Raw genomic sequence first — 25,340 nt, forward strand, 5'->3', positions numbered from 1 at the left:
ATGAATTCTCTCCTCGCAATTCTCCCCTTTATCCAGAAGGGGGAGTAGATGTAGCTTTGGATCTAAAGATGCTTATGCACCTATTTCCATCCATCCCTCCCATTGATATTACCTGCCATTTATAGTGAACTCTTCCCACTGTCAGTACAGAATGCTCCCCTTTGGCCTCTCAACAGTACCAATGATCTTCACCAAGAGCCTGGCTGTAGTAACAGCACATCTGCAGGATCAGGACATCTGAATCTTTCCTTATCTGGATGATTGGCTTGTGATGGCAAACTCTGAGAAGGGTATGCTATTCTCCCTGTAGAAGGTGGTATAACTGCTTCAATCCATAGGATTCCTAGGGAATTCAAGAAATCAACTCTGATTCCCTTCCAGAAAATCAAATTCATTGGGGCGTGGATAGATTCTCTATGAGAGAGCTTTTCTTCTGTCAGACCAGGTGGATATTCTCAGGTTCCTTGTGTATAAATTATTGACCTCAGATCAGTCAATGGCCAGAAACGTTCTAGTCATTCTGGACCACATAGTGGTGGCAATTCACATAGTTTCACTAAGTCACCTTCACATATGGCTCCTGCAGTGGGACCTCCACTCTCAATGGAACCAGCTCACTCAACCCTTGTCAACCAAAGTGACAATTTCACAGCAAATGAAACAGGATATATACTGGTGGTGAGATCCCTAATATTTTTCAGGAGGTATTGCCACTCCTCCTACTTCTTCACCAAGTCATATTGGCAACCGATGCCTCCACAATAGGTTGAGGGGTCCATACGGGACCTCTTTGAACTCAAAGAATGTGTCATTCATAAAAAGACAATTTCAAATCAACTTCCTAGAATTGAGAACAATCAGATATGTGCTAACAACTTTCAACCACTTCCTCCAGGGGAAGAGCATTCTAATTCAAACTGACAACTAAGCAGCCATTTTCTATCTGAAAAAACAAGGAGGCACAGGGTCATGGACTCTGCCATAAAGTGATAAAGATATGGGAATGGGCAGGCAAACATCAGGCTGTCTTACAAGTGACCTACCTTTTAGAGATATCCAACATGTTATCAGATTGCCTCAGCAGAGTTTTTTAATCACATGAATGGTCTCTACAGAAGTCAACAGCCGACAGACTATTCATTCTATGGGGTTGCCCATTAACTGACCTGTTTGCATCAAAGCAAAATAGAAAACTGGAAAAGTTTTGCTCCATTTTTCCAAGCAAATTCACATCAGGTCAGGTTGTTTTTCTGTTCAATTGGAATGCAAATCTCATGTATGCTTGTCTACCAATTCCACTGATAGTTTATGAGCACTTTTTACATTTCTTTTGCTATCTGATCCTCATAGCTCCAGCATAGCCCAGAAAAGTTTGGTTTTCATATCTAGTACAATTAACCAGCAATCCTCCAATTCCTCTTGATTCATATTCATCCTTGTTAACTCAAGAAGAGGGAAATCTATTTCATGTGAACCTTCCCTAACTCAACTTAACGACTTGGATATTGAGTGCTCAATAATCAAGGAATTGTCCTTACTCAAGGAAGCTGAGTAAATTCTGGTGTCTGCCAGAAAACTATCAACTAGTAGAGCCTATGGGTTTAAATGGATAAGATTATATACATGGTGTCTATAAAATACCTTGGCTCCATTCGCATGCAAACCCAAGGAGTTACTGAACTATTTACTCATTCTGTCTAATTCAGGATGTCATCAGTGAGAGTATTTCTCAGTGCCATAGCAGCTTACCATGCTCAAATCAAGGGCAAGCCTATCTCAGTTCATCAGTTAGTTTCCAAATTCATGAAAGGCTTATGGCATACTTAAATCTCCGTCATTGAACCACCTGTTCCCTGGGATCTAAATACGGTTCTGACACAACTCATGAAGCCACCAAATGGAGTCTGCTTCTCTCAAGTTCCTAACATGGGAAATAATATTCCTGGTAGCAGTAATCTCAGTGAAAAGACAAATCTTCTACAATAGAGGGGTGCTTTTTGTCCACCCAAAGTTTCTACGAAAGATAGTATCTGCTTAACATATTAATCAAGCATCATGTTGCCTATGTTCTTCCCAAGGCCACATGCACATGAAGGCGAGAAAGCCCTTCATACCTTAGACTGTAAATGGGGCTTTGGCCTACTTCAAAGAAAGAACTCAGCCTCATCATCAGGCTTTTCAACTATTCATCTCTTATAATACGAACAGACTGGGCCTAGCAGTGGCTAAACAAACATTGTCCAACTGACTAGCAAACTGAATTGTGCACTACTATAAGCTAAAAGGCTTACAAATTACAGATATCCTCAAGGCTCATCAAATTAGAGCCATTGCCACATCCATGGTTCATCGGTGAGCCATGCCTCTCGAAGACATCTGCAAAACAGCAACTTGGTCATCAGTACACACTTTTGCAGCCCATTGCTATCAGAACAATCAAGGAATGATAGCAAATTCAGACAAGCAATTTTACATACCCTGTTAACCTAGTAGTCCACTTTCCACAGTGGGGTCTGGGTTATTTTTTACAATAAATGCTCTGCCATAACCCACCGCTTGGCACTCCCTACATCCTCCGTAGAATAGCAGGATGAAATAGCCATACCAAATAACCGCCTGCCTCCCCTCTACCTCTTGCTTATCTTCCTTATGAGAAGAGTGTCTGCACAATAAGACATGCTAACACAAGTTATCTTAGATTGTAAGCCCTCTGGAGACAGGAAATGCTTGAATGTGATCTGCTTTGAAGTAGCTGACCAGTGACAAAAGGCAAAATATAAATTTAAAAAAAAATTTAAATTAATTGTATTACTACATGGAGTGTTTCATGCAGAAATCATTTATAAAGGAGACACTGGAGGTGTCATTCTACACAATATGACCAGGAGAATGGTGAAAAATGGAATTCCTCAAAATGCTATCAAATATCAATAAATTAAAGAAAACAATGCCATTGATAAAACATTGAACCAATTGTGTCCTTGGCTCATCAACTAGAGCAGGGATGCTTAAACAGTCCTTAGGGAGTCCCCAGCTAGTCAGGTCTTCAGGATATATCTAATGAATATACATGAGATTTATTTGCATGCCCTATTTCCTATGTGTGCAAATATTTCTCATCTATATTCATTAGGAATATCCTGAAAATGTGGAGAGGGAGGAAAAGGACACCAGACCTGCAGCTGGGCCCCAGAAGTGAGAAATAACAGAGGAAAGGAGAGGGAAGCAGCCCAGCTACTCATACAGAGTAAAGAGGAGCATGATGCAGGGGACTTGGAGACGGGGGGCCAGGCTGGAAAGAAGGTTCTGAAGCAATTAATCTTGAAGGAGACAGCGATACGGAACTCTGATATGAGACAGAGGGGGAGAAGTTGTTCATATTAGGGCTAACAAGTTTAGCTCTGACACAACTAACTTTGTTGTTTTGTCTTATAAGAAACAGTTTGTTCATTTATGGGTGGAATCTGACCACTGAACCATTGCTGGCTGTTTAAGATCCCCATGCCCCAGTAAAATGCACGAATGAATGATAAAACATCCTTCCATAACTTTTTTTTTCTCTGAAACTTCATACAACCAAGTGTTTAAGAATAGATGAGGCATTTTCACTCCCATAAACATTCCTGAACTGAAACAGAAGTGCAGAAATTCTGCACTTTTAAGCAATAGTGTTTCAATACAAAGGCAATTATGGATATACAGAATTTACAGGGGGAAATTGTAATCTCTCTTTGAAACTGTTATGTTTGCTTAGTTTCATACAATATGTGTCAATGTGTCTTATCGTACAGATAACGTTCCATGAGGATCCCAGATAATGGATCACATACAGCCTTCTATGTAGTGCCTGAGGGATACAGTATTCATGCACAAGTTATATTTTTGACTAAATTACAAGTTTCATTATTTCCTTCCAAAGGTTTTCTTACAATTTCTCTTGGCGAATAATATTATTACATCTTACATCATTTACTGATCAAGCAATAATACTGACTTTCAACAGGAATTGCAGGTAACACAATTTACATGTAAATGTTTTACCATGCCTTCAGATTTTCATGTTATCCATTTTTAGGTGACACAGCATATTATAAGAGCCAATATTTTTTAGATAACGCTAGCACATGGAGAAGGATGCATATTCCCCAGACTATAAAGTGCATCTGGGATTCAGAGCTGACTGTCTGGGTCCACCCCCTCTTTCCTTGTAAAAACATTATCTAAGCAACAGACCACATTACTTCATTATATTTTCTAACACTAGATGAAATGTATGCAGGAATGTATAGCAAAACTGTTTAGCACATGACAATGCACTCCTGTCCTCGAAAGCTTATGCCTTGACAAATATGTTAGTCTATAAGCACAGTGCCTAATCTCCTGAGGCAGATCAAAGGCACTTTCTGCAGTAAAGATTTTTAAATTCTGGGACAATTATGAAGCACATTTGTATAAATGTGTACATGAAATAATGCAAAGCTGTAATTTACTTCATTTAAATAAAGTTTTTTGACATATCTTGGGTGCCTAGATAATTTATTTGGTTCTTTTTTTGGAGAAAAGGAATCTTAGTGATCAGTGCTGGGAAGGGGGTAGGATGATAGCGGATAGGATAGGGAAGGAGTTCTGGGGGATGGGCAGGAAGTAGGGATCTTAGAGGAGGGAGATGGAGTAGGGGAATGTGACAGATGGATAGGAGATAGAGAGGGGTTGGGAGACTGAGGATAGGGTGAATTGGAAGCAAAGGAAATGTGGATGGGGGAGGGAAATTTAGAACGAAGGAAGAAAAGGTAAGAGGAAAAAGAGAGATTGTGGATCATGGAGGAGGAGATTGGGATAAGGAAAGAAAAGGTAGACACATCCACTCTCTCACATTCTTCCTTCCAACTCCGATCTCTTCTATCACTCACACACACAAGCCTCTCCAGTTCTCTCACTCACTCATATATTCCATGCCCCCTCCAAACCCCTTAGTCATTCACACACATCCCAAAACCCCTATGTTCCTCTCACACATTTATTTACTCAGTTTTATTCTCAGCCTCTCTCACATATATACAAGACAGCTTACATATTAAACAATGAAAGCATTAGAAAGCAAGGCCAGATTCAGAATGAAAGCATTAGAAAGCAATGAAAGCAAGAGATTGCTGGTTCAAACAAATGCTTCAACTCTGTACCCATGAACTCTACATCCTACAACACCAACAGCCCTCAAAGACGACAGAGCAGGCAGAGGTGTGGGCCAATTTTTTACATTATATACAACCCAAGATTAAGGCAACATAGGTGATGTAGATGGGAAGAGCTGGCAGGTTGCTCTCCTCTAGCTTAATTGGTGAACTGATATATGGGGTACTCTACTAAGCCAAGGGTCTTAACAACTGCACTCCCCCCTCAAACATCAGCTGGTAAACGTCTTCCGATTGCTGAGGTGTCATAACTACATACTTACTACCTTTGTTTTTAAGCTGTATATAACACCCAATGTTACTATCTCTCGCTCTCTCTCGTGGAAACATTTTGATCCCCATCAGAGATGCCCTATTTATATTCCCATTCATCAATCAACATATATTACCCAACTGAGTTGGGGGGGGGGGGAGAAGGGGGGATTACAGTTACAGACACGGAATATCACAGGTCGGGTGCCCAGAAGGAAAGTTCAGTGGCTTAGTGCCAATCTTTGATTTTGCCCTGTATCCTGTATGGGGCCCGCATAAGGCCTAAACATTTAATACATATTAGATAACAGCTGCGTTTACCAAGCAGAATTGTTGAATAGCAATATAATGTTGTCCTTTTCCGAAGATGTTTGGAGGTTTCATGGTTAAGTGTCAGATAACACACTGTTAACATGTTACAAATATGTATTCTCCTATTGCTCCATCTTTCTTATATGAAAATTCTAATAAAAACAATACAAAAAAAAAAAAGAAAGCAATGAAAGCAAGGCCAGATTCAGAATGCAAGAACAGATAATTGAGTAACTCTTTTGGTTCTCATGCAAATGGCTCCAAATTGCTAACCTTTTCCATTTAAAATCATAAGCAATTCTGGTTAACGGGTTTTTTTTTTATGGATATTAATGTCTTCCACTGCTTTAGGTAAGGACAAGTCCTTTATCAGTGAGAGTTCAATATCGAAGTTGTCAAGTTCAGGGAGAGAAGATTCAGATGAAATAAACGTTCCTCTTCTTGAGTTAACAAGTATAAATCTGATCCAAGAGGTATTGGAGGATGACTGGAGAGCTGTACTAGATAAGTGAACCAGACTTGTCTCAACCATGCTGGAGCTATGAGGATCAAAAAGGCTGCTCTTTCAATACTTTTTGTACTGTTCTGGCTATCATCGGAATCAGTGGAAAAGTATACGTGAGATTTGCATTCAATTCAAGAAGAAAACATTTCCTGAGAAGCTCTGAGTTTGCTGGGAAGAATAGTGCACAACCTTTTGAGCTTTCTATTTTGCTCTGACACAAATAGATTGATTGCTGGAAATCCCCTGAGATGGAATCATCTGTTTGTTAGCTGTGGATTATTGAAAAGACCATTCGTGTGGATAAAAGATTTTGTTATGTTGATCTTCCATAATGTTGGAGATTCCGGGAAGGTAGGTTGCTTGTAGTACTGATTGTTGTCTGCATGCCTACTCCCAGACTTTTATCACTTCTTAGCACAGAATCCAAAATCCTGTGCCTCTTGTTTGTTCATGTAAAACATGGTGATTTGATTGTCCGTTTGGATTAGAATTTTCTTTCCTTGAAGAGGGAGAGTGAAAGTTGTTAGAGTATACCTTATCACTCCCAACTTGAAGAAATTGATTTGAAATTTTTTCTCAAAAATGACCACGTCACTTAGAATTCAAAAGGGGTTTGTTTGGGCCCCCAACCCTTTGTGGAGGCATCCATTACTAAGGTACTTGGTGAGGAGCTTGCTGCAGTGGTATCTCCCTGCTGTCTCTCTATAGCGTCCCCGGGCCGGCTCGATGCTGCAGATCCGCCATGTTGCTTGAAGCCTAGGGCGCACACGCACGTGCGTGCTCTGAGTGAAGTACCAGCAAGGGCGCGAACCTCAGGGGCGTCTCCCTGAGATGACGTCATCTGCTTCCGATATTTAAAGGTCTCTGATATCACTACTAGTTGAGTTAGTAAGGGCTAAGGACTCGAATCCGTTCCTGTCTAAGCTACTCTGCCTCCTCGGACTTACCAGAGGTATCCACTCCTCGGGGGCCTCGCTCTCTCTCTTTGCCTTTCAGGTTACAGACAGGAACCGGTACTCGCTCCTCGAGGGCCCTCGTTCCTGACTATCTGCTGATTCTCTTCTGTCTGGAAGTTATCATTATCTACCTCATTGTGAGTTACCATCGCTCTCTCTGAGCTTTCCTTGGAACCAGGTACTCGCTTCTCGAGGGCCTATCCTTTCCAGCTCCTGAGACCAATATGTGAGTGTTGTCATCTAGTTCTGTTCATGAACTCTGCATACCCTACCTACTCATTGTCTACAGTTTCTCAACAGCTCAGCCTTCCAGGGATCGCTGTTACAGTATCTGAGGGACTTCAGCCCTACCGGGCACTTCAGCTCACTACTGCCACCTCTGGTGTTTTCAAGACCCGTTTAATAAAAGAACTAGTGTGTGTCTGTTTCCATACTCTAAGCCTAGCCGGTGGTCCCTCTCGGGATCTTCCCTCGGGGTCGTGGTCATCTGCCACAGGCCAAGGATCCACTTACTACCTTCTCCGGCAGTCTATAACAACAGATTGCTAAGTCCGCCTACAGAATACATCAGATTGACACTCCTATCTGATTGCTCCTCCCATCAGCATAGCGGATCATGATAATAAGAAGTATAGTGATAGGAGTATACTACCATCCACCTAACCAAAATGATCAGACAGATGATGAGATGCTAAGAGAAATCAGGGAAGATAACCAATTTGACAGTACAGTAATAATGGGAGATTTCAATTACCCCAGTATTGACTGGGTAAATGTAACATCAGGACATGCTAGAGATGTAAAGTTTCTGGATGGAATAAACAATTGCTTTAAGGAAGAACTGCTTCAGGAACTAATGAGAGAGGGAGCTATTTTGGATCTAATTCTTTGTGAAATGCAGGATTTGGTGAGAGAGGTAACGGTGGGGGGGGGGGGGGGGGGGGGCAACTTAGCAATAGTGATCATAACATGAGGAAATTTGAATTAATGACTGGAAGGAGACAATATATAAATCTTCAGCCCTAACACTAAATTTTCAAAAGGGAAACTTTGAAAAGAAGGAAAATAGTTGGGAAACTAACTAAAAAGTGCAGCTGCAAAGGTTAAAAATGTACAGCAGGCATGGATATTGTTTAAAAATATAATCTTAGAAGTTCAGTCTAGATGTATTTCACTCAATAAGAAAGGAGAAAGGAAGGCCAAATGATTACCGGCATAGTTAAAAGGTGAGGTGAAAGAAGCTATTTTAGCCAAAAACAATCCTTCAAAAATGGAAGAATGACCCATCTGAAGAAAATAGGAAAAAACATAAGAAATGTCAAGTTAAGTGTAAAACATTGATAAGACAGGCTAAGAGAGAATTTGAAATGAAGTTGGCCGAAGAGGCAAAAACTCATAATGGAAACTTTTTAAAATATATCCATTGCAGGAAACCTGTGAGAGAGTTGATTGGACTGCTAGATGACCGAGGGATTAAAGGGGCTCTTAAGAAAGATAAGGCAATTGCAGAAATACTAAATTAATTCTTTGCTTCTGTTTTTACTAATGAGGATGTGGAGGAGATACCGTTTCCAGAGATGGTTTTCAAAGGTGATGAGTCAGATGAACTGAACCAAATCACTGTGAACATGGAAGATGTAGTAGGCCAGATTGACAAACTGAAGAGTAGCAAATCACCAGGACCAGGTGGTATACACCCCAGGGTTCTGAAGGAACTAAAAAATGAAATTTCAGATCTAATAGTTAAAATTTGTAAACTATCATTAAAATCATCCATTGTACCTGAAGACTGAAAGGCAGCCAATGTAACTCCAATATTTAAAAAAGGTTCCAGGGGTGATCCAGGAAACTATAGAGTCTATAGACCAGTGAACCTGACTTCAGTGCTGGGAAAAATAGAGGAAACTATTCTAAAGATCAAAATTGGAGAGCATATAGAAAGACAACGTTTAATGGAACATAGCATGGATTTACCCAAGGAAAGTCTTACCTCACAAATCTGCTTCATTTTTTGAAGGGGTTAATAAACATATGGATAAAAATGAACAGGTAGATGTAGTATATTTGGTTTTTTAGAAGGTGTTTGACAAAGTCCCTCATGAGAAGCTTCTAAGAAAACTAAAAAGTCATGAGATAGGAGGCGATCGCCTTTCATGGATTACAAACTGGCTAAAAGACAGGAAACAAAGAATAGAATTAAATGGTCAATTTACTCAGTGGAAAAGGGTAAACAGTGGAGTGCATCAGGGATCTGTACTTGGACTGGTGCTTTTCAATATATTTATGAATGATCTGGCAAGGAATATGATAAGTGAGTTAATCAAATTTGCAGATGGGTCAAAATTATTCAGAGTAGTTAAATCACAAGCAGATTATGATAAATTGCTGGAGGACCTTGTGAGGCTGGAAAATTGGGCATCCAAACGGCAGATGAAATTTAATGTGGGCAAGTGCAAGGTGATGCATGTTGGGAAAAATAACCCATGCTGTAGTTGCACATTGTTAGATTCCATATTAGGAGCTACCACCAGGAAAAAAGTTCTAGGTACTGGTTCAGAAAAAGCGGCTAAACAATGAATTAAATTCTTTGATACCATCATGGGATCCAATTATCTTGGCCATCCCAGACCTTCAACAAAGAAGTTTTCTAAAATTAAAGCCATGGTAGTGACAGTTTACCCAGCAGCAGTGGCAGTATGAATGGGGAGGAAAGAGAAGAAAAAAAGTTATTCCCTATAGAACAGCCTCCCAGTGGAAGTGGTGGAATATAGGTACAATTTCATTTTCTCTGATACAAGTCCCTGTACAGTTATCAAATAATGGGACTTTTCTCTCATTATGACTCTATGGGAATAACGATTAATAAATCAGGACCAATGAAATGCATATAAAATACTGTTGATTTATGTTTAAGTGAAAAAAATTCCAAAATGACTGAAGTGAAAATAAATGTGTGTGTTATTTCCAGTATAGCTTCAATGTAAATTTAGAAAGGGTACTAAAACTGTTGATCTGAACTGACTCTCAAGCTTTTCCCAATGTCAAACATTTGTGGATTTTCTACCAAATCAGGAGCATAACGTTCTTATTCTTCAGTGCCCCAGCTCCTGATTACTAGAGGATGACGCAGCAAAGAATGATTGTTATAGATAATATAGACTACAGTATACAGAAATTAAATAGAAAGAATGTACTCACTTTCAGTGCAAATAGGACAGCACCCTTTTCTGTTCAGGATTTTACCCTAATAGGGGAAAAAAGCAATATTTTCATAAAGCCCATATCTGTCACATGTATGATGAGCCAAAGTAACATGGACTTCACAGTAGTAAGTCTATCTACTTAGGAAAAGGCAAAATAATGTGTTTATAACAAAATTCATACTTGCAAGAGGGTAGATACTTGTGTGTATGGGCATTGTTCAACTTATAAGAACGAATCACATTTGGTGAAGTTTTGTTTTTACAGCTGCCACTGGAAAGAATTGCCCAGTTCTAATGCGGTATGCTTTCAGTTCCTAAATATTATATTGATGCATACTATATCTATTTAAAAAAAATCAACAATCACAACCACCAACAGAAGGCCATAAGTTCAATTGAGGTTAGAATTTTCGGCCTAGTCTGCCAATCATTTGAGCCCCTACACAGGTACATGACCTTGTTTCATCCTTACAGCACAGAAGATCTTTGTAGCTCACTTATGCTGCAGGGGTAAATCAGCAGCTCTGTCCCTTATAAATAAGGCCCATTGGTGTATTTTTGCATACCTGTGTTACTGAGACCATGCAGTATCTCTGCTTTTTTCTTGGTAATAACCAATTTCTTTGATATGGCAAGATCAATCTGGATACTGTCAGTGCTAATTAATATTATTACTTCAATTTTTCTGGTTGATTGGTTCAGATAAGGTGAGCAATGACTTGGTGCACAAACTTGTGCACATGTGGGTGAAAGATGCTCGCACACAAAAATCTAGTTGGTATCCCAGGAAAGAAACCTGAAGGGGATATTGGTCAATTGCAAGATTTCCTCCCAGTCCTTCTTACCAGAAGTAAGAAAAATAAAAAGATTCCATTTCTCTTGATAAATATTTTTGATCAGGCCACATTTGAGGGTTTTTTGTTTTTTTTTTTGAGGTTTGGTGTCTGAAGGTTTTCAAGGCAAGAATAATTATGTTTGTGTTTGGTCGTACAACAACAACAGCTGTTATTTTGTGTGCCTTATTTAGGCACTTGGAATAAAAACAGCAACTTTTTAGTTCTAATAAAGTGCAGATGTACATGGAATTAAATATCTGAGTATAATAAGCAGGGGAAAACATGTGCCAGAAAAATGTACAATTCACTCACATCAGAGATTCAAAACTTATTTGTGGAGCTGAACTGCTTTCAAAGGGCTCATATTCTAAGAACATAGTCCTTTGAGATTTCAGTACCTAGATCACATAGGAGGATGTCATGTTCCACAAGGGGTGTCAGGTTGATAACACAGTATATAATCACCAATATCAATAAAGACCAGAAAAAGATGCTCCTCTGTGGAATTTCTTGTTGAGTGACCTCAGAACACAATTATGCACTTAGAGAAAAACAGAAAGAATCGGGAGGGGGTAGGGAAGAAAGAAATGTGAGAAAAGCGAGGGGTGCTGAAATGAAAGACAAGAAAAGAAATGACTAAAGGACAGCACAGAAAGAGACAGTAAGGGTTTTAATGGAAAGAGTCAGAGAGAGTAGGAAGGCTCAGGGGAAGTAAGGTGAAGGTGCAGAGAGTCAGGGGGTAGAAGGAAGTAAGTGCTAGTCTGTGTAAGAGCCAGAAAGAAAGACTGCGGGAAGCAGAGAAAATGACTTTGGAAATGAGTAAGAAGGCTGAGAGCCTTCCAAAATATTAAAGAAAGATGAAATCAAATTTAGACAAAAGAGTCTGGGAAACAGAGATGGCGAGGACAATTTTCAAAGCCATTTCAGCACATAAATCAGTGTTTTACACAAGGAAATGGGGTCTTTGAGAACTGCCTAGCCTCCTGTCTGTAAAAGAATGGACATAGTGCCACTTCATGGGGACTTTTGTGTGCAAGCAGCGGTAGAGCTCCTGAGGGCTGAGCCAGGAAGGGATTAGCACCTCCGCACCTTTGTGTGCACACAACTGGGCAGGAAAAGGCAGGTGCAAGCATTGGCGACAGAATGGGGCAGTCCACAGGTGCCATGGCCCCACTAACTTTAGAAGGCGATTCGTCCCCCAACCCCCTCCTGCCTCCCTGAATATTCAGTGCAGAAGGCAGAAAGCCATGGATCCCACTCAAAGCTGAAAGTTTGTTTTTAAGTGTTCGCTGCATTTAGGAACATGACAGGAGACACTGAAAGCTGCCGAGAGATAAACCCAAACCCTCCACCTCCCTGAAAACCTCCCCCATTTGGGCAGCTTGTTCACAGCAGAAGATTCGTAATTTCTGCCGCAGGCAAACTGCTCAGAAGGTGGGGGGGCATCACCACATACAGGGCCTGCCGAACACCGCAGCTGCTCTCACCGGCCCAACCTACTCAACGCTGCCACTGCTGCTGCTGCCTCTGCCACCTGACCTGCCGAGTGCTGCCGCAACCAGTAATAGCGTTTCCACAAGACGCTAGGAGTCACATCTCCTGCCATTGCCAGTACTGCTTAGTGGCTGTGGCTCCTCCATCGTCCCCCGCCTGCTCCAGACTGGAGACACAGAGGTGAACTGGATGACGAGCAGAGGATGGGGGCAGGACGAGGTACAGCGAGGAGCAAGAGGATGACAGAGAAAGAGGAAAGTTGGAACCAGGGCAGAGAGAAGAGGGAGGCTGGGGGCAGGGGAAGAAAGGAAAGGGAGGGGTTAAGGGAAGGGAGGAGGAGGGGGGCTGGCTGATGCAGTGAAAACAGGGGGCTAGGGAGAGAGGATGGGGATCTGGAGAAGGATAAGAGAACAAGGGTGGGATGGGGAGAGAAGAAGGGGGCTGAGTGGAGAGAACAGGTCCAGAGGAAGCGAGCAAGAAGGTGTGGGATAGAGGGAGAGAGAAGGGGGCTGAAGGGAGAAGAGAGGGATGGGGGAGAGCAGCGGGGAGCTAAAGGGTGGAAAGGAGGAATCTGGGAATGGGGAAGAGAGCAAGAAGAAGGGACTGGTGGCAGGGGAGAGAAGGCAGGTAACTGGGAGCGAGGGGGGGGTTGAGGGGAGAGAACAGAAAACTCATCGATTTTATTTGGAGTATTATGTTGCAGCCACTGAAACTTTTTTGTTTTCTTTGGTTGGGGGAGGGGGGGGAGTAGATTGGTATTAGGTTGGGCCTTCTGAGTCTACATTGTTTTTCTTGTTGGGGGAGGGGCAGTATTAGGTTGGGGCTGCTGAGTCCCCAGCAGCATTCTTGTGGGAGGTGTTAGGTATCATAACAATCTCCGCTCCCCACAAGAACAATGACTGGGACCTGGCTTAGTATAGGAGAAAATGTATTTCTCTTTCTGGCGCTCTAGTACTCTGCTGCAAGCAGAGTTTGGCTTCTTGTGGTTACCATTTCAGTTTGCGCCTGCATGTTTTTGTTTATAATTTGTGCTCACTTATTTTGTATTTGGTGACGGTCATTTTGCATGGGTGACCAGGTGAGGTATTCTGCTAGTGTGCGTTTTCTATGTAAGGATCTGTAGCTGTTCATCTTGTTCTGCTTTCCAGTCTGCACCTCCCAATAGTAAGTGTTTTGATGTTCTAGAGCATGTTGAAATATTTGTAGGGCTGTTCTACTTGATGGACATCGCTGAAATTGGTTAACAGAGTACCTTGCTGAGACATTAATACAGGTGTCAAATTTCAGCGAGATTGTTCAAGTGGAAGGGTCTCTGATGGTAGTTTGGCTCTGCATCCATTATTGGACTGGGGTGGGTGTGGCGGGGGTCGATGGACACAGAGTATATATTTACAAGGTTTACACTGTGTTTGTCTTGCCCACACCATGACAAGAATGAACTTCACTCATAAGCCAGGGTAAGTTGGGTATCATCTCAGTCTCTCAAATTTGCTGCTCTTGATCTTCAAAATACATGAATTGTGCCAGAGAGCTTCTTTCTGAAGTTTGCACGGTGTAATATATACAGGCATCATATCAAAGTGAGCTTAGAGGTTATTAGCACACATATATACTGTAGAGAGAAAAGGCAAGGTGGGGAGATATGTCGGAGATTTAAGTACTTCCAAGGTATTAATGTATAGGAGGTGAGCCTCTTTCGGTAGAAAGGAGACTCTGCAACAAGGAATCATGGGATGAGGGTGAAAGGTGGTAGACTGAGAAGTTATCTAAGGAAGTGTTTCTTTACAGAGAGGGTGATGGATGCATAGAACAGCCTTCAAGTGGGGGTGGTGGAGAAGAGCACAATATCTGAATTCAGGAAAGCATGGGACATGCACAGGGTTTCTTTGCTGGTCTATTGGGACTGTATAGCTGAGTAGTTATGTGGTGGGCAGACTAAGTAGACCTTTTTCTGCCATCATGTTTCTATGTTTCTTTTTATTCAGGTGAGGGGTGCACAAAGAATTAGGACAGTTTCTGTATCATTAGGCCTTACTTTCTTGATCTCTGATTAAGAGTGGAGTAGGGGCAGAGATTAGCTGCCCCCCACCCCATCCCCCAACCATAAAGGAATTCCACTGCCCCTGAATACAGGTCTGTGTGAATCCTTTTTTCTGACTCCATTTTCAAAGAGAACTTGTTCCCTTTGAGGCACTTGCAAACTTTACACTTTTGTACACAGTTCGAATGTTGCCCTCTAAATGCATTGAAAGAAAATAGTCAAACCTACAAAGAGAGAGGGAAAATATAAGTTCAAAGGGCATCACTTGGTTTCCATTACAAGTCCAGAGAAGTACTCACAGGAGGGCAGCTGTTGATGGGAATACACTGCTTCTTGCGACACTCTGTCTTGCCTTTCACACAAGCACAGATAGTGCAGTTAACAGAGGACCACATATCTCCATCCTGTGACACAAGATGATAAAGCAATCATCAGCTGGAGCTGTATGTGGAAGCTTACTCCTTCTGAAATGTGATAGCAAAATAGTCTTTGACCTCTTCAAATCCAGACTCAGATCTATGAACATCTGTCTCAGAATTACTCAGATACACCCTGCTTCAACCCAGCTGATAATAACAATAATAATTTAAATTGTTAATCAGAAAAGCCAAATTAAGACAAATACTTTGTTTTCAAGTGGGTTCTGCTTGGAATCTGACATGTTTTTCAGAAATCTATTCAAATTTCCATGAATATTTGGTGTGAGTCATCATATAGATGTAAAAATCTTTCAATATTTTCATCCAAACAGATTCAAAATAATCTGATTCCAATACAAACATTTTATTCAAGCCTTAAATGACATAGATTTACCCTATCCTATCACCAACTCTCAACTCTGTGCTTTCCACCTTACTGTGCTGTAAGCTTGAAATAGACTTACTCTGAAGATTTTGTTGCCATATTTGCATACTTTGACTTCCTCTTTGGGCAGGTACGAGACACATTCATCGCAACAGGGCTCTCTGCTCTTAATGCAGGTTCCAGGCAGTGAACATCTCTTCTTGCAAACCACCGTGGAGTCCTGTGTGAATGGGCAAAAGGGCATTAAATTGTGCATTCCATTGGCTTGGCATCATTTTTAGAAGCATTCACTACTTCCACACCCACCCCATATCCTCTTTACCTCTCGAACAAATATTATCACTCACATCTAAAGAGAAAGCAGGAGAGAGAAAACAAATGGCCATGTCATTTAACTTAGAGTGTATAGTGTCAGCCAAAAAATAACAAGAACATTGATTTCTGTGGAAAACCACAGGTCCAAGGCATCTGGCAGTAGGAATCCTGATGGTCGTGGCAGTTAGGTTACCTCCTGGGGCTACCATGTCTGCTACTTGCCACCTAGAGCTTCCCCCCAGAGGCAAAGATGCAAATTGTAAAGCTGGAAGCCTGAAGGACTGCCCCACCCCATTAATCGACCCGTCGCTGTTTAACTTCCAGCACTCTCCAATCTCCCTCGAGTGGAAAGAATGATTAATTCAGCAACTATCCAAGCGTGGCAATGTGTTTTCCACCCAGGAGTGGGATGTGGGGTTGGCCAAAGGGGTAGAGCAAACTATACCCCTGCACGACACTCATCCTTTCCATGAGAGGTTATGGCGACTAGCCCTAGGCAACATTGAGGACAGTCAAAAGCATCTCCAGGACCTGTTGGCTGCTGGAATAATACAAGAATCAAGAAGCCTCTATGCCTCCTCATAATGAGGGTTAGGAAGAAGAATGGGGCAGATCAGATGTGTATAGACTACCAGACACTGAACCTGAGAATTATTCCAGACCAATACATCCTGCCGAGGTTAGATGATGTATTAGATTGTCTGACAGGAAGCAAATGGTTCTCTATGTTAGATCTAAGAAGTGGGTATTACCAGATCCTCTTGAAAGAAAATGATAAGGAAAAAAAACGTCTTCATCTTTCCCCTGGGTTTCTACCAGTTCAAGCAGATGCCCCAAGGAGTTACAGAAGCTTGGAGCATGTTCCAGCAACTTATGGAAAAAACTGTGGGAGACATGAATCTCCTGGAAGTGTTGGTGCATCTTGATAATATTCTGGATTTAAACAGTTAAATGATGAAATTAATGAAACAGCTTTGCACAAGTGAAAGAATGTGATTTGTCATTATGAGCAAGAAAAACAGTCCTTGGATGACAGGCAGAAGCAGGTTGCGTAGACAGGCAGAAGCAGGTTGCGTAGAAACTTGTGTAAGAAACTTGCTGATGCTTCAAGGCCTGGCTACTGAGTAGGGAAAGGAGTGTACCAAGATAAAGGCATTGTGACATCATTAGTTTTAGTAGACATGTATATAAGACAATGATGTATCCTGTAATAACTGAGCAGGCTAGGTAATATGTCACCATTAAGACTATTACGCTGCTCCCAAGAAACCTGTTGTATTTACTCTCACTTTCTTGCTTACTACTAATAAAGATTATTTATTTTAAAGATAAAAAGTAGTTGTTAATTATTAAGAAGGGCCTTCTCTGAACTCTCTGTGAGCGTGGAGAACACAGGTAATGATTTTTCTTTGAAATCTCTGCGTGCTTAAAGCATTCAGATAAAAATTTGAACTCCCTGTAAAAGCAGGTAATGATACTCTTGAACTCCTGGAGCATGGCAGCCCTCCAGTAATGAACAATCTAGATTAGGGATGTGAATCGTTTTTTGACGATTTAAAATATCGTCCGATATATTTTAAATCGTCAAAAATCGTTAGGGCCACGATACAATACCAATACCCCCGATTTATCGTCAAAAAATCGTAAATCGGGGGAAGGGGGAGGGCAGGAAAACCGGCACACTAAAACCCCCTAAAACCCACCCCCGACCCTTTAAATTAAATCCCCCACCCTCCCGAACCCCCCCAAATGCTTTAAATTACCCCCGCTGGACTTTTGGCAAGTCTTGTGGGGGTCAGGAGGCCCCCCCAAGCTGGCCAAAAGTTCCTGGGGGTCCAGCGGGGTTCCGGGAGCGATTTCCTGCCGCGAATCGTTTTCCGTACGGAAAATGGCGCCGGCAGGAGATCGACTGCAGGAGGTCGTTCAGCGGGGGTTCGCGGGGGTTCCGGGAGCGATTTCCTGCCGGCGCCATTTTCCGTACGGAAAACGATTCGCGGCAGGAAATCGCTCCCGGAACCCCGCTGGACCCCCAGGAACTTTTGGCCAGCTTGGGGGGGCCTCCTGACTCCCACAAGACTTGCCAAAAGTCCAGCGGGGGTCCGGAACGACCTCCTGCGTCGAATCGTTTTGGTCTATGGCCGCCGCCATTTTGCGGCGGCCATTTTGCAAAATGGCGCCGGCTGAAGACAACACGATTCAATTGAGGGGGCCGTTCCGGACCGCCGCCGTTCCGGACCACCGCTGGATCCCCAGGTAATTTAAAGCATTTGGGGGGGGGTTCGGGAGGGTGGGGGATTTAATTTAAAGGGTCGGGGGTGGGTTTTAGGGGGTTTTAGTGTGCCGGCTCACGATTTTAACGATTTTCACAATAGTTTACACACCCAAACGGCAACAATACGATTCCCTCCCCCTCCCAGCCGAAATCGATCGTTAAGATGATCGAGGACACGATTCACATCTCTAATCTAGATGACCTCATTGTCTCTCGAAAGACATTAGAAGTGCATGAGGCCAGGCTAATGAAGACCATAGATCGGTTGGAGGCTCGGGGGCTCAAACTGCCCCTGGACAAGTGTCAGTTCTGCCTGCCTCAGGTGAAATATGTGTGGCATATTGGGTCGGAGAAGAGCATCGCTACTGACCCTGACAAGATTGCAGCAGTGGCTATGTGATTGAGGCCTACAATTTTGAAGGCCCTGAGATCCTTTTTAGGATTTGTGGTCACTACAGATTTATTTAGAACTATTCCTCAATAATAATAAGACCCCTGCAGACCTCACAAGGAAGAATGGAGGAGTAGCCTAGTGATTAGAGCAGTGGGCTATGAACCAGGAGACCAGCGTTGAGTCCTGCTCTCATTCCTTGTGACCTTGGGCAAGTCACTTTACTCTCCATTGCCTTAGGTACAAATTTAGACTATAAGTCCTCTGGGGATAGGGAAATACCTCTAGTACCTGAATATAATCTGCTTTGAAGCATTAAAAAAAGATTTTTCCACAAGAAGTTATCCCCCAGAAAGAAAAGATAAGACCAAGGCCCCTGGCTTAAGAGTGAAGTATTCAAACTCCTTGAACCTTTTGGTGCCAGGAGGACCACAGACTGCAAAGAGGCTTTCAAAGAAATCATTTATCGACTAACATACGCCCCTATGTTGGCTTTTGCTTACAGCCATCTGCCGTAAATCCTGCACATTGACCTTTGCCTGGAGGGGTTGGGCACAATACTATATGAAGAGCACTACAATTGCATGTGCCTATTGCTTTTGCTAGTAGGAAGCTGACTGAATCTGAGAAAAAGTACCCAGTGCATCAGCTTGAATTCTTACCATTAAAATGGGCTATAGTGGATAAATTCTATGATTACCTATATGATGCCAAGTTCACTGTGTACACAGTCAATAATTCATTGACCTATGTACTCCCCACTGCTAAGCTCAATGCAACAGGGCACTGATGCTTGGCCACTTTAGCCACAAATGACTTTGACTTAAAATATCATCCTGGTAAGACCAATATTGATGCTGATGCTCTGTCATGAAGGGTCTACAGTAAGAAAGACTCAGACCAATGGATACAGGAGCCAGAGGATAGCATAAAAGCCTTGTGTCACCCCCAGATGAGGTAGAAGCTATAGTTTTGCTGCTCAAATCTGTCACTGCTTGCCAGTTACCTATATCAGAGTTGCTAGTCTGAAAGGGGAAGGGTTAACCTCCCTACGGAAAGCTGATCTCCAACAGGCTCAGAAATGTGACCCTGGCCTTGGGATGTCTGGCAATCTAAGAAGTACCACAGGCCAACTCCATCTGTGGTGTCACAGCACCCAGATGTTCCCCTGTGGCTGAGAAAATGGGATTGCATAGTAAGGACCAGTGACTTACTACACTGAATCATTTAAGACACTGAATCTAAAGTAAAGAAGCAGCTAATATTGCCTCAGACGTTCCAGAGGTGTGTACTGAGGATCTTGCATGATGATACTGGACACATGGAGATAAATCGTATTACTGAATTAAGGGCCATATTCTATTGGCCCCTGCAGTCAGCAGATGTGGAAGCATATGTAAAGACCTGTGGGAAATATATTGGGGTAGATTTTACAAATTTGCGCATATGCGTACTTTTGTTCGTGCACCAGGCGCAAACAAGAGTATGCAGGATTTTAATAGATAAACGTGTAGCCGCGCGTATCTGTTAAAATCCGGGATCGGCGTGTGCAAGGCTGTGCAAAATTGGCAGCCTACATGCGCCGAGCCACACAGCCTGCCTCCGTTCCCTCCGAAGCCACTCTGAAATCGGAGCGGCCTCGGAGGGAACTTTCCTTCCCCCCCCCCCCCCCCGCACCTTCCCCTCCCTTCCCCTACCTATTCCATCCCCCCAGCCCTACCTAACCCCCCCTACATTTGTTGCACAAGTTACGCCTGCCCAAGGCAGGCGTAACTTGCGCGCGCCGGGCTGCCACCGGCACGCGATTCCCAGGCCCGGGAGCCGTTTCACAGGCCTCGGCCACGCCCCCGAAATGCCCCTGGGCTGGAACCACTCCAGCAGCCCCGCCCCCGAATGACATGCCGCAGCGACACGCCCCCCCAGGAAAGCCCCGGGACTTATGCGCGTCCCGGGGCTTGCGCGCCCCGCCGAGCCTACTCAACATAGGCTCGGCGCGGGCAGGAGGGAACTTCGGGCAGGTTTTTCAGGGGGTATGCGCGTATCTTACGCACGTACCCCTTTGAAAATCTGGCCCATTATGTGGAAGACCCTCCCTACTAGAACTGCCCCCTTGACTAATATCACCAGCAAGGGCTCCCTTGATCTGGTTTGCATTGACTTCCTGTGCTTAGAAAATGACACCTGCAATACTGGTAACATCCCAGTAGTTACTCAACACTTCACTAGATATGCCGAGGCATTCCCCAACAAAAATCAGCATGTAGTTACTGTGATCAAGGTACTATGGAAGAAATATTTTGTCCATTATGGACTTCCTAATCATATCTACTCAGATCAAGTTTGAGACATTTGATTAAGGAAATGTGTCAGATTTGTGATATCAAGAAATCACATACCACCCATTATACCCTCAAGGTGATCCCCAGCCTGAGCGATTCAATCAAACCCTGCTAAATATGCTGGATACTCTAGATCCCTAGTAGAAACTTCAATGGAGCCAGCATGTGAGCAGGTTGGTTCATGTATATAATTGTACAAAGAATGAAGCTACTGGATATTCTCTCTACTACTTCATATTTGGTAGAAAGGTTCAGTTGCCAGAGGATTTATGCTTTGGAGTGTTCTCTAATGACAACTCTGCAAGAAGCCATCTCAAATATATTGAGGACTTAAAGGAGCAATTGAACTTGGCCTACCAGGCAGTCTCTGAAGCAGCAAGAAACTGAAATGCCAGTAACAAAATCCGATATGATGCCAAAGTTAAGAATCATGAACTGATTGATGGGTATTAGGTACTGATGAAAGCCTAAGTTGATCAATCAGTGGCACAAAGAAACATATCTCATTTTCTCCAAGTTACCAAACCTACCTGTCTACTGAGTAATGGCCAGAAAGTGGTCAAGGCCCTGAAAGAACATTACACCAGATTCACCTGCTCCCCCTAGGGCAGATGCTGCAATTGCCCTCACTTGACAGTAGGGATGTGCAAAGCCTGAACCTTTCGGTTTGGGCTTCGTTTTTGGCCCACCGCAGGAAATATATTTCCTGCAGTTTGGGCCTTTGAAATTCAGGGGGACCCAAATTTTGGGTTAATGCACGCTAACATTTCGGGAAAAATTTGTTCGGGTTTCATCCTAAATGAATGCACATCCCTACTTGACACTGCTCCCTCATTTACACCTTAGCCACAGCCACTCCGGCAACTGAGGTTCCAGACATGGTAGCACACCTGTGAACAAAAAGGTTCCCCCAGACCAATTAGTAGAACCATCAGAGAGTGAGGGCTCTCAATCAGATTCTGCTGCAGTCTCATGAAAGAAGAGTTCTGATCCCATCGCGTAGGTGAGACATTTCACCCAAATACCATCAGTTAAACCATTGGGGGCACTATGCCCTCAGACAAAATCTTGCACTAATTCAAGCTTCTTCTCTTTTTACCTCATTGCTTCCTATGTCTGAATTTGTTAGGGCCACCCCTGATGAGTCGGGTGAACCTGAACCCCTGTCTGAGCTAATCAGTGGGGAGAGAAGCCTTTCAGGCAGTGCAAAAACACATGAAAATTCAGAAACCAGTGGGCCACCCCAGGTAGTACTTGAAGCCCCTTGCTATAGTAATGGTAGAGAGGATGATCCACAGTTGGAAAATGGTGGGGGAGGTTAAGAACCATTAGGAAAAAGGGTGATTAAGCCAGTACAGAAGCTCACTCAACCAACAGCCTCCTGGGGGATAATGGCAAGTATGAAAAGAACTCTAAGTTTGAACTGATTTGAGAAAGTGAATGCTGTTAATGTTGCTGTTTTATTAGTTAGTGATTGAATTGTATTAGACAAAGGATGTTTAACCCTTTTCCTTATCAGAGACATGAGGACATACTCTGCAGTTAAGTGAGTGGGGAATGTAGCAAGCTAACATACAGCAGGTTCCTGCCCCCACAAGCTTATCATGTGTTGAAGCCTTACAATGTGGACCAAGCTGTGTCTAGATCTGAGTGATGTGTTTTGGGCCTGTCAAAACAGGGTTTTCAAACCTGCAGAGACTACAAGCTATTGCAGCCAAGGTGAAAGAATATAAAAATATGTCAAAACCCCCTTTGTGCTCTTCTGTGAAGGACACATGTTCTGTCAGAACCAGCATCCAGCACTCACAGTGTTAACAAGTTTAGAAAAGGGCTGTACTGTTTAGCCTGCCCAGAGGACAGCACTACATAGCTGGCAGAGGAGGAAGCCAAAGGAATGCTGGGAGACCATTTAAAGAAGAAAAGGCACAAATTGGATGGCTCTGTCTGTCTGTGAGGGGCAGGGATGGCCAGGAGTTGGAGCCAGGAGTCAGGAAGAGAGGAGTGCATCTGGAAGCTCTGCAATCAGTTCTCTTTAAGAGCGAATTATCAAGAGGAAGAGACAGAAGCCTGTACTCTGAGGAAAAAGAGAAACAGACATCTCTTCTTGCTTCATAGCCGAATTACATGTAAAATTTCAACAAGGGACAGAGAAGCCGGGTACTGAGAGACAAAGAGACTGAGAGAATTCCTATCCAGGCCCAGGAGCACATGGCTGGATCACCCTCCTGAGAGACTGAGTTCAGTAATCTAAACTTTGCACAGAGAGTATCTTAGCAAAGGAGGGAGAAGGTTTATTTCTTTGCTTTTGTTACAAATTCAATACCTCATTTTATCTTTCTCAGCCTTTCTTGCCACAGCCACACAAATTAGGACAGGGAAAGAGAAGCTAATGGACCGTGGTCTTTTTGTAAGAGAGTGGAACCAGGCCCACTTTCTGTTTAGTACCAAGTAAACCATTTGAGGAAGTTTCCCAGGAAAGAGAGTACTCAAAGGTAAAGACAATTTTTGAAAGTTGTGTACTTCACTGTTTCCCCCCCCAACCTTTCTCTATTAGCATTCCTTATATTTTTCTGACTATCCACATGAGTAAGTTGGTTGCCCTGGCAAACAGGCAATATCAGTGTTGTTTTTGCATTGCTTGATTTAAAATGAGAAAAATGCAAGTTCATATTATTCTTCACTACTGTACTTTTCCTATTTAATGTTCTGGTTGGAGTTACTGTCTACTTACATAATACTGGTAAAAAGATTAATTACGGTTCTTTTCTGGTGTGATGATTTTATCTGTCCTGTGCTGCCACAAGTGAGAGGTTGTTTGGGGACGGCACAGAATTGTGATATCGGGAGACCAGGACCTTGTCTCATCTCCCACTCAGGCTATGAACCTGAAGATAAATCATTTAGTAAATATAATTTCTCATGTGGTACTCCCCACCCCAAGCATAGGGGTAATTCATAGTCTGGACCGGGGGTGGGGGAGGGGCATATTTATATTCCAAAATTACTGAAATCAAGAAATAGGCATAAATCCCACAGCAATTTCATAGAATATTTTGCTTGCAATGGTTTTGTCTGGGGAATATTTTTTTCCCTTCCAGAAATCGCAGCAAATTGACTATTTCAAAATTGTGCAAACTAACCAGCAATGTCACCTCCTGAAACTTAAATCTGGCCATTAGGGACCCCGAGAGTAACAGGGGCCAGCACGGACACACAAGCTTATGCTCAGAACCAAGGTTTACTTTGCGCAGTGTTAGCAGGAGAAGACAAAGGCTAACTCAAGCACAGGAAACAATGAAAACATTGGTCCAAATTTCTCATAACTACAACTGCATATGCTTCCTATAAAACTAGAGAAAAAAAAATAACCTAGACAGGCTTAAATGCGCAGGAGGCAACAAAAATAGCAAGGTAATAGAAAGCAGAATAAAAAGCACGTGCATAGAAAGAAAACCAAAATAAAACAATGGATTATCTATGAAGCTGTACCAGCATGCATTTCAAAAAAAAATTATTTGGATGGCAACAGTAGGAATTAAGTTGATGTTACAGGAAAGTTTACACTTCAGCCTCGAGGATCTCTTACTTGAGACATGAAATACTTGGCGCTACAGCAAGACGTATGCCCTATACCAATGCTGCAGCTATTTTTACTACATGTGGTATTTATTATTCTGATAAACAATGCACTGGGAGCCAAAGCCTGTTCCAGACAATAAAATCTCAGCCTGAAGAGGGTTTCATGCAGGACTGAGATGCATTTTTTCCCCCTTACCATAGCAAACTCATATTTGGCACCCATGACAAGAAGTATCGGTATTAATGTTTTAGAACAATCCTTTCCCTTAATTCAACCACTTTCCCCATCAATAAGCTCAGTAAACTTGGGGGGGGGGGGGGGGGAGGCTAGGCTGGGCTGATCCTTATTAAAAGAATCCACAGAAACGACAACAGAGGCATATGACAATACTTAAATGTGCATACCTTTTCTTACAGGAAAATGTGAAATATAAAGAAAGACTCTGGATCAGCAGGAGTGCTTACAATATGATTGAGCAACCCCCCCCCCCCCCCCCCACCTTGCTGACTGGGAGCTTTCTATCTTTCTTCCATAGGATATGCCCTCCCCCTCCCCACCCCATTCTATTAGTTTTGGCTGGGCTAGGAATGGTGGTCCCAGTAGGGGGATGAGGGCATCTAAAGGGGAAAGGGAGGGAGGTATTGGGCATCGGCTAGCCAATTGGAGTCAGTGCAAGGAAGGGGTGACATTAGGGATGTGCAGAGGGACGCCATATGTTGCATTCGGGATTCGGATTCGTCGGGGAGCAGATACGTTGCATTCGGCCGTATGGCGCCCTGATGCGTTAATACGGCGATTTCTATTCGTGTCCCAGCTAAAATTAAAATTAACTACAACCCCCCCACCCT

General features: G+C 42.9%; 1 protein-coding gene across 2 annotated transcripts in view; it reads right to left on the bottom strand.

Annotated features, from left to right (window-relative positions):
* The window catches only part of BMPER (BMP binding endothelial regulator), a 642,704-nt gene that overhangs the window by 278,418 nt on the left and 338,946 nt on the right, over positions 1-25,340 (bottom strand). For both annotated transcript variants that reach the window (XM_029589775.1, XM_029589773.1), the window contains exons 9-11: positions 15,675-15,815; positions 15,091-15,195; positions 10,416-10,461 (exon numbers count right to left, since the gene is read on the bottom strand). In XM_029589775.1, coding sequence (XP_029445635.1) covers positions 10,416-10,461; positions 15,091-15,195; positions 15,675-15,815 — 292 coding nt within the window. The remainder of the gene's footprint in view (positions 1-10,415; positions 10,462-15,090; positions 15,196-15,674; positions 15,816-25,340) is intronic.

This window comes from Rhinatrema bivittatum, chromosome 2 (genome assembly GCF_901001135.1).
Source record: "Rhinatrema bivittatum chromosome 2, aRhiBiv1.1, whole genome shotgun sequence".
NCBI lineage: Eukaryota > Metazoa > Chordata > Amphibia > Gymnophiona > Rhinatrematidae > Rhinatrema > Rhinatrema bivittatum.